The sequence below is a fragment of the Phaenicophaeus curvirostris genome, chromosome 6, assembly GCF_032191515.1.
Source record: "Phaenicophaeus curvirostris isolate KB17595 chromosome 6, BPBGC_Pcur_1.0, whole genome shotgun sequence".
NCBI classification, from domain to species: Eukaryota; Metazoa; Chordata; class Aves; order Cuculiformes; family Cuculidae; genus Phaenicophaeus; species Phaenicophaeus curvirostris.
This window is the reverse complement of record NC_091397.1, coordinates 39723680-39738420: the sequence shown is the minus strand read 5'-3', so window position 1 is coordinate 39738420 and position 14741 is coordinate 39723680. Positions and strand designations below refer to the sequence as shown.

Sequence of the window (14741 nt, the reverse complement as noted above, 5' to 3'; positions counted from 1 at the left end):
GGTGTGGAAGGAGCAGAGCTCAGCTTTGTCTGGGCTGTGTTTGCAAGATTTATCAAGAGTAGGATGTTGACTGCAAGGGTGTTTTCAAAGTAACACCCCAGCCAAGTGAATGTGGCTAGGCTCTCTCATCCAGGGGATGGAAATGTGACAAAGGGATTTGCTGTCCACCTGACCCAACACCTTCACAGAATCATAGAATCATACAATGGTTTACATGTGAGAAGCAGCATCCTCCTCTTGAAGTCGATCTCTGGGATGAATATAGTCCCTGTAGTAAGGATGGAGATTATCTTCAGTTTCTTAATTACTTAGTTTCAACTGCTGGACATGTCTAAAATAAGTGCTTAGATAACATCAGGGAAAGAAGTTACATCTCAGGAAGCAGAAGTAGAGAATATAGTGGAGGCAATGAGAATTAGAAGACAGAGGCAACACATGTGAAGCAATGAAATATTCATGTGAAAAAAACACATCTTCAGAATGATTAGGGAACCTCTGAGGGGTTGAGCTTCTGTTTTAAGATACATGGTGAAGATGAAAGAATAAAGGAAAATTAACACTGCAGAAAAAGCTTTTGCCTTCTGTGTAGCTGTTAATTCCTGTCACAACCACTTTGATACCAGGGGGCTGTTATTGTTTCCTACTGCTTTTTAGCTGTTGGATTTGGGTGGCCTGAGCCTTTCTAAGTCTGATAAATTGGTTTCTCAGCCAACTTTAGCACAGCATAAGATAAATATTTCGATAGTGTAATTTGCACCAGCACCAAGGAAATTAGTCCAGGATTGCAGAGAGACAGACAGTAGTCTGTGATATGTATTTGTTTGAACTAGAGCCAAGCAATCCTCCTTAGTTAACTGTGTCTCAACAGGTTTCTTCTGATAAAACAATTAATATGCACATAGATGGCTGTAACCCAGCCATCCTTCATTCTCATGTTTTTGGTTTGCATTGTTTATGGCATTACCTTAAAAGCAATCCTGTAATATCCTTGGCAAATTGATCTTTCTCTCTTTCCTGACTAACGTTCTCTTTAGCAAGTTCTTTTTCCTTCACTGTGTATGGCCACATTGTGCCTGCAGGGTACATACGACACTGTTAGAATCACAGCTTGGTTGAGGTTGGCAGGGACCTCTGGTCCACCCCCACTGCTCAAGCAAGGCCACCTAGAGCCAATTGCCAAGGACTACGTCCAGATGTATGTGTGCCTGTCCCTGACGTGACAGGAGCATCATCTCAGCTCAGAATGCAGAAGAGCAATGCTACTGTTGCTGTGGGCACACAAACCACGGACTGAGCAGGACTTGGAATCCTGTAACCAGTAACTGTAATTTAGCTGTCTAGGGAGACAGCCAAGCAATAAATGACAACCTCCCCACCACTCCTCCCAAAATAATAATTTTCTTGTTACAGAGCAGATGAGCTTTTGCTGTAAAGTGTTATGCCCTGTCAAAAGTTTGCTTATTTTCTGATTGTGCTACTGTGAAATTGTCTTGAGACACATAGTATTAATCGTCTTCTATACTTAGAAACCTTACTGTGACCCAGGATAGGGTTTGAAACAAAAAACACGGAAAGTGTTAATCACTGGTTTTCTTTTCCTTTCCTTGTCAACTGCAGGTAATGCAGGTAGTGAAAGAACAGATAATGAGAGCGCTTACTACCAAGCCTAGCTCTTTGGATCAATTCAAGAGCAAACTTCAGAATCTCAGTTACACAGAAATACTGAAAATACGCCAGTCTGAAAGAATGAACCAAGAAGATTTCCAGTCTCGTCCAATTCTGTAAGTACTGTCTTCTCTCCTCATTTGTTTATACATGGAAGGATTAACAAATGTGAGGGACATTTGTGAGCTCTTCAGGGGGAACCCAAGGACAAAAGCTGTCTAGGGAGCCCTGCTCAAAAGCAGTAGTGCAGTATCTACTTGAAGTGCATTATGTTTTCTTCTGATGGGAATCATAACTTTTTCTTTGAGATCAGTTAAACTGGATTTCAGCAAAACCCTGCTGGGACTCACAAGGGCTTATTTGTATGAAACAATGCTTTGACATTTCCTAGCTTTGCATGACTGTGCATATGAACCTGTCTTTGGTGCTGGTAGTGGCTTTTTAAAAAAAAACCCAAACACCAGAACTTTATTTTCTGACCAAGGGCCTTTAAAAATTCCAAATGTCAATTCTCTGTGTGAGACAGGGAGAAGTCTAAAAGAGGAGCCAATACACACTGATATTGTGTAGGACTGTCCTTGTTTATAGCATTATATTTGGTGTTAATAACAAGAAGTTACTTATTTGTAAATGATAATGTTCCGGCAGCTCGCCAATGGGATTCTTATTTCCAGGTTGTTTACTGAAAAGCAGCAAATGCTAATATTGCCGCTATAGGTTCTTCCAGTTTCTCAGAATATCCTTTGTTCTGTTATATGAAAAATGGAGGCTGTACTTGGCTCTGGACCAAGTCTAGGCTTGTGGCTGAACTGGTGGCACAGGACAGATGCAGACTCTGTGGTGTGCAAATGATATGCAGAGAATAGCAGGAACCTTTTGAGATAAGCAGAGAAATGGTGAGGACTACAGACGTGTCAGCTGAAATGTCATGAAACCTTGACCTTGTTTCAAGTGGAATGGCTCATGGTTTTCCAAATCTCCTTTGCAAAGCAAAGATATAGAGAAGGGTTTGGACCAGTATTTAGGTACAGGACGCTCATTTTGATTTGTTTCTAGAGGGTACAGTTATCTAAGTAGAAACTCTGGGGACAAATTCCTCCAGGGACAGGAGGGCAGCAGCAGAAGCATGAGCTCAGCAGGATTACCCACTTAAATTTTAATCATACCCATGTGGATCAAAGGAGGAATGCTTCTTTTATGTTTTCAATGTATTAGAAGATAGGACCTAATGCCCAATTAGAACTGATGTCATTCATAGTAATGTATCAATTAAAAAGCTACAAATGGTTCCAGTCAGTTTTGCATTATCACACTGCTGAGAAATCCCCTGCCAATCCCCTGCAATGTTTAGTGGTTCAAAGCTGCTCAGTACTGCTAAGCTTGTTACCAAAGCTTCTTGTTTTTCCTGCTTTCCCTATGATTCAGATGTTTTAAGCATGATACAGGTCAACTATTTATATTCTTTTGCACTATAATCTAACCTCATGAAACTCACCAGTGCCCTCTGCAAGCTCTTTATTTCCAGCGCCACTCTGGCTAGTTGCAGTGTCTCCTTCCCCATCATGAAATGAGTGAAACAGCTAACACAAATAGTTAAAAGCAACTGAAGTGTTACGAGAGACTCATTTCAGATTCAGGACAAAGGCTAAGCCTAAAGGCTATAAAGGCTAAGTAAATTGATAAGATGTTTAAGCAATCACAACTGCATTTGCAGAGATTTAAGTCTATGTATTTGCATTTTGATTGCATCCATGATCACTTATTCTTGACTGAAAAGAAACAGTTCTTTCATTTTCCCCTTTGATTTGATTCCCTGTACTGAACTGTCTCAAATTGCATAGATGGCACAACTGATGGAAGTACAGAATGACAGCCGCATTGTGGGGAGCAAGACTGAGTGAAAAGAGCAATCATGGCTGTGCTGTATATTTTAAAGCCTTGCAGATATGCTAAAAGAGATTGTGCACAATGGTGAATGTAAAGTTAGCAGGCTTTGTTTAATTCTGCATGAATATAGCAATCAGATGATGGGGTTTCCTGCCTTGAACATGACAGAAGTCTTTCTTCTGCTGTTCATTGTATGAAGCACTGAAGTTTAAAGTTTTCAGGCTGCTGGATGAAAGAAACTTCAGTTAAGTTGGGTCTGAATGTAAGCTGGGAAGTGTTGCCTTAGAACCTCATAACTACAGCCGCCTTGCTTTGCAAGTATTCTTTTATATAAGCACGGTTGTATCATGTGAGATGAAGTTTTTTTAGTCGCTACTTTTGATTAGGGAGAATAGAAAGGCCTTCAGAACAGCATCACTTCAAGATGCTGGGATCATCATTGATCATTCAGACTGCCATTCCACAATGAAATGATGAAATGTCACTGGTACATTTAGAATGGCTGTGGAAGAATTCTGTGGGCCTGTAGAGGACCAGGTATCTACTTGACACATTAAGTGGGAACAGGGTTGGGTTAACAGTGGATAAAAATCTGGCATCACAGTGGAGACTTGCTGGTTAAAGGAAAGTTAATGTCATCTAGGGAGCCTTTGCTATGTACCATCTGTGTGAAAATCAGCAACTTACAGGGAAATAGAGGAAGAGATGTGGATGCTTTTTGGCATTTGATCTTACAGATTTCTCTGACACATTAGAAGGAGTCACTAATGCCTTCTCTGAATGCATGAAGTGATTAGGAGAGGGCATAGCTACCAGCCAAAAAGATAAAAGGACAAAATACATGAAAGGAGTACTGGGATTACTCTTCTGTTGTGTTGTAATGGTTTAAATGTCTGTAATATGCCTCATCCTGGAAGGAAAACAGCTAACAAGAAAGAGTCTTAACTATAAGCTGGAAAGGTAAAAGTTGGAGACAGATGTAACTGGTACTGAAGAAGTTGTATCATTTCAAGAATTTAAAAATAATTTCTAATGATTTTCAGATTTGCCAGCAATTCAGGTCTGCTATTTTAAAAGCAAGTAACTGATGTCAGTATTGCCTATAGTGCTAAGATCAGTGAGATCAGAAAATCAGAGACCATGTATATTACTGTGTTGTTCCCTCAATCCTTCTCTCTTACTAGCCCACTAACTTTTGCCATTCTTATATGACAAGAGCACAGTAGGAAACTAATAGCAGTTTTTAAACCCACTATCTCCTTAGACTTCCTGAGTTTGTTTTCTCTCTCTTTGCAAGGCACAAACTGTGAAGCCAATGTCATTTGAAGGACAATAAATAAAATTTTCAAATGTATATGCATTTATGATCTTCCTTTAGCTTGTTTTTCTTGTTTGATCTGTAAATTAGGCAGGAGAACCTATTTCTTGAAGGTGGGGGGCGAGGTTCTAACCCTTATGGCTTTCTGAAGGAAATACAAAGATTCAAAGAAGGTTGTCTTTTGTTAAACTGTGGTTTGATTGTTCTGCCCCATTTCTGTCACCTTGAAGTGGTGGAACAGAAACCTTGGCAGTGAGGGGCACTAAATGGCAGGATCATCTTGCAAAAATAAGTCTGGAGTCATGATATCTGAAAAACAGCTGAAAACCATACAAATCAGACTAACAATGTGTTGGCATGAGCTGCTGAGGACAGTAAGTGCAGGTGGTAGTGGTAAGGATTGGAGTGACCTATGGGGCATCACTAACATCCAAAGTCACTGAGGACTGTTTCTCCATGGAGTAATGAGTCATCTCTACAACCTCTGTGTGTTCAAGTATGGGGACTATAAAACAGAAAAGAGTACTACCTCTGAGCTTCATGGTTTTGGGAGCAAACGTGTAGAGGAATTCCAGAACATCAGCAAAGAGGCAGATGTCCCTTTTTTCCTACCTTCCTTACCCCTATGGAAAGTCTGTCTGAGATAGTGAAGTACTTCAAAGAGACCTGTTTATTTTTTAATTGGTTAAAAATACTTCTCTTCCTCTGTTTTGTAAAGGGCAGATCAACTTCAGAGGGCAGAAAAGCAAACAGTCAGATGTTACTGTGCTGGATGACCCATTCATTTTTGTTTTTTCAGTAGTGTCTTACAACTATGATGTTATATCTTTAACACCTATTTAATGATAACCATCTGATTTTTGAATTAAACTACCCAAATATCAAACTAATGTTTATACCAGTCTTGGATGTTTGAAATCAGTGCGGCTGGAGATTTAGTCTGCAGCCTGGCCTGCTGAGGAATCAACGCTATATTTTAACACTGTTCTCCTCAGCCCCTGCTCCCAGCTTTTACCTGAGGAATGGGGGAAACTCATCAGCTCAGTAAAGGCAAGACAATTATTCATGCACAAAATTCTTTTAATCACAGGATTTAACCATTCAGCGTATTTATATCTCAGTTTCCAATGAGAAAACAACAGTGCTTGAAAATTGTCCTACAGGACTAATAATAAATTTCCAAAAGGTGGCCTGTTTCTATAGTTACAATGCTTCCTTGATTTTTGACCAGCTAGATTTTCACAGCTTGTAAATATGCAGTGGGTTATGCATCAGGAACTCCAACCATGTTTTTAATACCTGGAGGAAGGATGACATTTTTGTTTAAAGGCCTGATCTTTCTAGCAGAGGACTTTCTAGCAAAGATGTAGGATCCAAATGAATGTGGAAATCAGCAGAGACTGGGCTGCCTAAGTTTCAAGAAGACAGAAATTTTTGCTGTCTCCATGGGATACCACAGCTTGGCTTCCTTTTGATGATGATTGCTGGAACATACTGCCAGACGGAATGATTTTTGGTATTACCTAATTTGCACAGCAATGCAAAATTATGTATCTGACACACTTCATATTTTATAAATCCTCTGCACATTCAGTTATTTTTTTCATCTTACTAGGCTTGCTGTCGAGTTGATGTTTAAACCTGTCTATTTTGTATTCTTAATGAATCTAAGTGAGGACATAACTGATAAATTCAGACATCTGTGAATCCGTGTGATGGTGCATGAAATAAAACTTAAAATATTATGTGCATACGCTTCCTGCCTAGTTCTTGACATGTTGAACTCTTATTGAAGTAGGATGTAGAAAATTAATTTTCTAAAGGATATATAATATTATTTCTAAATGCACTGTGGGTTTCTGCAGTCCTGGGCAAGGGTAAAGTTTGATCCTTGAACAGCCCATGGTCATGAGTTAAATCTTCCACAAAATTCTGATAATATTGAATTAATTGAATGGCATGAAATTAAGAACAAGCGTATAGGGCTGGTCATTATTTTAGCTTATTGGCATTGCTTACTGTTTTTTATCGTTGTTTCAAAATGTGTTTTAGTCTTCTTGTGTTGTCTTAAACAGTAGTGCTATTAAGGTTTGCCAGCAGAGGATCATGCAACAAAAGGGGACAGACCCTCAGATAAGATTTGCAATGCTCCTGTGATGAAAGGGCATTATTTACCACAGGAAAACCTTATTGATGCATTATAACAAGCATTATTTTTAGAAGACTAAAGTAAGAAACAAGTAACTTAGGCCTGAGTCATACACTGATATCGTAACATCTAAAACAGAGATATACTGACTCCCATTTTTTGTTGTAAGAAAGAACACTTTTCTGGAGCAGACTAGATTCTGACCTGGGCATGCCTCTGAATCTTGTCCCCTTCAAACTCCTTGCAGAAACATCTTGTGAGACTCTGTCTCAGAGGAAAGAAGATGATCTTTGATTAAATTTGACAAGTGCCTACTTTCTCTCTTCCCAAGGGAACTAAAAGAGAAGATTCAGCCTGAGATCTTAGAACTGATCAAGCAGCAACGTCTAAATCGGCTTGTGGAGGGCACCTGCTTTAGGAAGCTCAACAGTCGACGTCGACAAGGTACAGCTCAGACTGCCTAGTCTGGCTTTTTATTGTCACTTCTGTCTAAAAGTTGAGATGAGGAATACTACTTTTACTGTCAAAAGTTGTCAAAAGTCCTTGGTTGTAGTGCTGTCTTGACTGCTTTTACCAGGGGACATCTGAAAACACCTCCAAGCTACAGTTGTAGAATTTTCTGTGTTTCCCTCGAACTGATTTTGGCTTTATCACACAGATCATGTGGAAGAAGTCCAGCATTTGAGAAAAATCTCATCAGCAATCTTGCACTCAGAACTGAGTATTTTGCTTTCTGCCTGGGTATCAAGGCTTCATGTTCATGTTAAAACAAAATCTCTTCTTCTGCAGGAATAGCACATGAAACTTAGCATAGACAGAATTTGAATTTCTCAGACTTGGACTACCTTTATATTTGTGATGAGCTTATTCTGGACCCCTCCCTCTGGTACTGACTGTCCTTGTTTTTTGTCTTATATTGCCATATACATTAAATGTATTATGGTGTTTAAAGAAACTTTTTAAAAGCACTTAGATCAGTCATCTGTGTACCTTTAGATGAATACTTGATTGACATGAGAAGATTATTTTGCCAGTCCTATGAGTCATTGCTCAGCACTAGATTTACAGCTCATCTTATACAGTCAAACTTTCTATAGTCCTTTTCCCCTCAGAGAGGCACACTTCTTTCTCTGGACAAAATAGGTGGGATACAGTGTAAATATAGTAGATTAATTAGAGTTGTATCCAAAAATTTCCCTTTAGAACCCTGATTTAATGAGCATTCAGATTCTAATTTATATTGTATTTACAGTGGAAAAAATGGTAAGGTTACAGAAGCTAAGAGTAAGAACTGACAAAGGTCATTATTTAAGACATTCAGATCAATTGGGGAAAACAGCTTTCTTCACAGAAAGAAGTATCCCCACAATGTCTCCTTCCTTAGGAACAAGAAGGCAATTTTCTTTACGGTAGGAAATTTATTTTGGAAAATTTCAAAGCCTTTATGAAAGGTTTGAGTTGCAGAAAAATGTGATGCTTTGTTGTCTCTGTAAAGCCTACAAACACCCTTAAGTGTTGTGCATGCTATATGTTAGACTCCCTGTATTCCCTGAAAAAGAAGTGTAAATTATTCCCCTGGGAGTAAGGGAGGGAGAAAACACAACCATTACAGAAGAAGATGATGCATGAGGCCACCAGGATTAAACTCAGTAAGATCTAACACTGTGTGATCTAATGAAGGAGTAAAGTATGGTTTGTAAATAACAAGCATGCTTGGTGTATAAGCTATTCAACTGGGATCCTTTTTTAGGTATGTACAGTGCCTGGCACAGTCCAAATAGCGGCAAATAGCACAATGCAGATGCTTTCTTGAAACCAGCCTTTATCCTTGGGGACTCCTGTGTCCCAAGCAGAGCAAGCTGTAAGACCAGGTCTGTTATGATGTCAAGAAGTAGGAGATAAGGGGAAGTGGATGGAGGACCAGAGGTTTAGCTGGTGATACTAAACAAGTCAAGCTTTCAGGCAAGTCTCTGAGTGTCCTGATAAAAATAATACAAGCCCCAGTTCCTGAGTATGTCTTCTGCTACCCTTACCCCACCTCCCCATCTCCTCTCTCCCAAACCACTTCCATGTACGTGTGCCCTGTGCTACCTGGGGCTTTAGTTGCTCCACCACCTCCCCACTGCTCCCGCTGAATTTGCTTTCCGTGGAGCATTACCAAGACACTCAAGGGTTCTGATCCAGGTTGATGTGGAGCTGAAACAGAAAAGGGGAGTTCTGTGAGGCATCATAACTTGCCTGTGATGTGGCAACCTACTTCTAAGAGTAGCAAGATCGGGTAGATGTTTTACTTCACTATGTATACTGCTTCTTTCCTGTGATTCCTTTTTTCCCCTGAGACCGTCATGGAACAACTGTCACAAATCTACAGATTATACAAGAAGAACCTGAACATGCCTTACAAAGGAGAAGCTGAAAGCATTAAATTTCCCATTTATAAAATAATTAACAAGCATTATCCCATGATAAAGACTCCAGAGCAAACTTCTGTTAAGACTGTTGTTTGAACGTGTGGTAGGGTTAGTCACAGTAAATTTAAAAAATGTGTAGGGAGTTGACAGTCTCTTATGGCCTTTTGAGAAGACGTGAAACACTTTCATATATACTTGATACTGGAAAACCTTAGGTCCAACATGTCATTCATTGGAGGGATGCTGAAGGTATCTGTGTGAGGTATGTGTAGTCGAATCTCTGCCTCTTGTGTTGTAGCACAGGGATATCATCAGCAGGATCTCTCTCTAGCTGAAATTCAGAAATATCATTGTTTTCCCAGTGGTATTCTTAGCACTTTCAAAGAATATATGGCCTTTTCCTTACAACGTTTCACAGGAGAACGGCAGCACTAACTCCTGTTTTCATTAATCATTCTTAATCAGTTGGAAATGAAATAAGAATATATAGCCTGCCCTTATGGTCATTGTTGAACAGCAGATCATGAAGCTCTGCAAATCCCGATTTTGTTAAGTGGACATCAGCTGACAGGAAGACCTCTTCAGCTTTGTCATTCCTTAGCTAATTCCTAAAAGAAAAGGGAGAAGAGTAAAGCAAAAGCCTGCAAAGCACTTTACATCCCCCAAAAATATCATTTCTAGTAGAGCTAAGGAGCAGATAAAGGCATTTTATTGAGGATAATAGATCATTCTGGTGCTGTCATCCTGTACATTTGAGCTTTATGTTGCTTGGTGCACTCTTGGAAATGAATTCCCCTTTTAGCTTTATAAAGAGTATAAAGAAATTGTGTGTTATTGAAGTGACTTTGCAGCCAAAGATGAGGTTTCCTGAACAGTAATTTTTGGAAGATGAGGAAAACCTGGTGATACGCATCATTAAGTTGAAAACACAAGGCACCATGGAAGTAACCTCAACAAGGAAGCTTAAATTGAAACAAAACGTCAGGTGAAGAGGGGTTTTCCATCTCTTGCTAGGATAAGTAACTAACACTTCTGAACAAGAAAACACACCCTTTGGTTTTTTCTGCCAAGCCTCTTTGCTCCTGCTAATCTATCCCACCCTCCATAGTCCCATAAAAACAAATATTCTGTGAGTGCATGACTTGCTAAGAGGAAATTGTTAACCAAATATACCTCTAGCATTTCCACGGGTCAGTTATTCACTGGTCATTTGTAAGGCTTGCTGTCTTTCATCTAAGCAGTTAGGATCAGTTAGAGTGAAAATCTGTCACTACAGTTGTATTAGAAAAAGACAACACAATGAAAGAAAAAGGATGATTCCATGTACATATATCTGAAATCTACATTAATACATATGTTTTCACCAGTCTGTCTAAAAGTGTGTCCCTGTTGCTAAATCTGAGAGAAAGATTTTCTTTGAACCAAAAAATTCTTTAGGAATCTGGAACATATCTTGATATAAAATGTATGGTCTCAGACTTTCGTCTGTGCTTATCTAAGCTGTTTTCTCTCCAGATTCTAACTATAGAGCACTTCTGTATTAACCATAACATATCTTTACGTAGGATAACATTGTTAAGGGCATATGGGTCATTGGCCATTAATGCACTTGGAAACACACTATGTGAATGCCAAGCACACTGTAGCCCAACAGTAAAATGTTCTGTGCCCTACTGTTTGGTCACAGCTTTGAATATTACACTTCTAGTCAAATTCTAGCTGATTTTGTTACTTGTTGATTTTGGGTTGTTGGGTTTTTTTTTAACCTCATTTACAGTATTTAGCAGCGTGCTGAGATATATTTAACCCACTGCCTGCTCTACCAATTATGTGAAAATTGGAGCAATGTTTTGAAACCTTTTCAGGTTAAAAAGAAAAGAATGATTAATTCTCTTCCCCAAAGAAGAATCTCTAGCACCTTAATTTGATTCCACCAGTGGTTAGTGAGCTAAAAGACACAAGGACTCACCAGAAAGTATAAAAAATACCCCAGTAGGTAACTCTGAGTTGGTTGTAGAAACAAAGGTTGTTTCCCATCACTGATATGCTGATCACCCTCCTTCAGCCTAGCTGATGCAATCATTTAGCGGCTGAGGGAACCTCATTAGTTCCATTTGTAGGTTTCATTTAAGGGTTTTTCCCCTTGACAGTAAGGCTGTGGCACAACAGCAGTTATTAGTGAGCCCACAGGAGAATTGCTCCGGACATGCTTCAAGCTACAGTCTATGGCTATTACTTATTTAATTAACCTTGGATTATGGGGAATTGCTGTGAAAGACTCCACAAGCCTTCAATGCTAGAGTTTCTTCCCATAAAACCTCCCTTTCCCAGAAAAGAAGACAGACATTTTAACTGAGGGCATCTTCCCTCTTTCTTAATTGGAGCATGTAATTGAAACAGGACCAAGATTACTAAAACACTATAACCTCTAGGAGGTTAAAGAACCAAACTTTTTCAATCTCTTGCTAAAAATACCAGCCCCATTTGTCCTAAACTGAAAGGAATGGGTTTTTTTTACAGTTTTTGTAATTTTTTGTAATTTTTTTACAGTTGCATCACCTTTCTGGACAGGTTATTGAGAAGGTAGTGAGACCATGTTGGCTTTTATTAGGAAAAAAATCATTGTTTTAATCTTAGAGTTGGAAAGACATATTCTTTTGTACAGCCTAATAAGCAATGAGGTTACAGTTAAAACCGGATGTGAATGCTTCCTGCTACAGTTACTAGAGGCTTTTCTTTAGGTTGGCAAAGGACATGATGGTCTGCCATCAGATTCAACGGGTGTGTTTTTTTAAGTGTCAAGTTTGGATATGGTTCTTTTAGAGTTCCCTGTAAAAGGTAAGGCTCTAGAAAAGTTTCACGCGCATCCTACTGGGACACACCAAAACTGTCCAACATGTGTGTGTGTTTGCTCTTTAGATGAGAGTCTACTGAATGAGGACTACTGCTTGCTCTGGATTTGCAAGTGAGGTTTTCCTCTTGACCCCATACTGTGCAACATTGCATGTCCTACTTTCAGTCCAAGGATGCTTGTATTTCAGCAGCTCCTTTTGTATGCATCACAAAATCATAATCTCAGGCTCTCTACCATAAATCTTTCACTATTGTGCCTGCCTGTAAAGTAGGTAACCAGAGTCTTGTCCATTGCCATTTTGAGCCTTTGCCAGTGCTTTGTAAGGTCTTCTGAAACATTTTTGTAGAAGGGGCTGCATACTTAAAAAGTGGTTTGAAAGGGGATGGGGAGGGGCTGTTTCTCAAATTTTTTTACCCACCATGACAAAGAAATGTAAAAGGGCATGTGGAAGCCCAGTTTAGCCATTCAAAGCTGAATTGGCTTTCCCTATGTTTGATTGCATTGCATTTTAAATGGCTGACCAAGAGACTGGAGAGTGTCTTTTAGAATAAAGTTGGGTCCACAAAACTAATACTTTACTAATAGAGCCAAGAAGTCCTTCCTTTGCTAACACTCCAAACAAGCTCACATATGCTGCCTCTGGTGGTTCTACAGCTCCTTAGATGTTTTACCGAACAGTGGTTCTATTTGCTCCTGGCGACTGCAGCATCACAGAGCTGTATCAGTGTTAACATATACCCAAAACGGTCCCTTAAGCTGCTGCTTGGCACAGCATCAGCGCTGTCAGCAGACAGAGAAGCACAGAGGCAGAGAAGCTCTCTGCCCCCTACCACTGGCATTCTAACATCCAGCCTTGCTCTAGGCTTTTGGAGATTTATAGGTTGGATGTAACAAGATTGTATTTTTGACAGCTAACATTATGTCTTCTATTTAATAAGTAGAAAGTGCTCTGACAAGGAAAGGTAACCTCGTTCTTGCCATTTCAGAAAAGGAATCATAGAATCACCAGGTTGGAAAAGACGTCCCAGCATCATTGAGTCCAACCATTCCCACCAACCATTAAACCATGCCCCTCAGCACCTCATCCACCCATCTTTTAAATACCTCCAGGGATGGTGACCAAAACCACTTCCCTGGGCAGCCTGTTCCACTGCCCAATGACCATTTCTGTGAAAAATTTCTTTCTGATATCCTGAACGTCCCCTGGCAGAGCTTGAGGCCATTCCCTCTTGTCCTGTCCCCTGTCACTTGGGAGAAGAGGCCAGCACCCTCCTCTCCACAACCTCCTTTCAGGTAGTTATAGAGAGCAATCAGGTCTCCCCTCAGCCTCCTCTTCTCCAGGCTAAACAACCCCAGCTCTCTCAGCCGTTCCTCATAAGGCCTGTTCTCCAGCCCCTTCACCAGCTTTGTTGCTTTTCTCTGGACTCGCTCCAGAGCCTCAACATCCTTCTTGTGGTGAGGGGCCCAGAACTGAACACAGGATTCGAGGAGCGGTCTCACCAGTGCCGAGTACAGAGCGAGAATAACCTCCCTGGACCTGCTGGTCACGCCGTTTCTGATACAAGCCAAGATGCCATTGGCCTTCTTGGCCACCTGGACACACTGCTGGCTCATGTTCAGTCGGCTGTCAACCAACACCCCCAGGTCCCTCTCCTCCAGGCAGCTTTCTAGACAGACTTCTCCTAGTCTGTAGCACTGCACAGGGTTGTTGTGCCCCAAGTGCAGGACCCGGCATTTGGCCTTGTTAAACCTCATGCCATTGGACTCTGCCCAGCGGTCCAGCCTGTTCAGATCCCTTTGCAGAGCCTCCCTACCCTCCAGCAAATCGACACTTCCACCCAGCTTAGTGTTGTCTGCAAACTTGCTAAGAGTGCACTCAATGCCTTCACCCAGGTCATTGATAAAGACATTGAACAGGGCTGGACCCAGCACTGAGCCCTGGGGAACCCCACTTGTCACCGGACTCCAGCTGGAGTTAACTTCATTCACCACCGTTCTCTGGGCCCGGCCATCCAACCAGTTTTCCACCCAGGAGAGTGTGCGCCTGTCCAGGCCAGAGGCTGACAGTTTCCTAAGCAGAATGCTGTGAGAAACTGTGTCAAAGGCTTTACTGAAGTCCAAGAAGACCACATCCACAGCCTTTCCCTCATCCAGTAGGTGGGTCGCTTTGTCATAGAAGGCGATCAGGTTAGTCTGGCAAGACCTGCCTTTTGTGAACCCGTGTTGACTGGGCCTGATCACCTGGTTCTCTTGCTGAAATTGGCAAGCACCACCCTTGCACGATGGGCAGTGCGGTGCCCTGGCTCTGCAAAGGTCATTTCCTTTGTGGTAGCAGATTTTAACAGATATCGTTAGGGAGAATTAGATCTTGTGAAGCAGGATTTGGCAGGAGATGTAAATACATACAAAGGGCTAAATTGCAAATTGGAGTGTGACTTCATGATCACACGTATATTT

The 14741-nt window shown here is 40.8% G+C and overlaps 1 protein-coding gene across 3 annotated transcripts in view; it reads left to right on the top strand.

The window, feature by feature from the left end:
• The window catches only part of ELMO1 (engulfment and cell motility 1), a 311923-nt gene that overhangs the window by 282591 nt on the left and 14591 nt on the right, over positions 1 to 14741 (top strand). For all 3 annotated transcript variants that reach the window (XM_069859885.1, XM_069859886.1, XM_069859887.1), the window contains 2 exons: positions 1618 to 1781; positions 7351 to 7463. In XM_069859885.1, coding sequence (XP_069715986.1) covers positions 1618 to 1781; positions 7351 to 7463 — 277 coding nt within the window. The remainder of the gene's footprint in view (positions 1 to 1617; positions 1782 to 7350; positions 7464 to 14741) is intronic.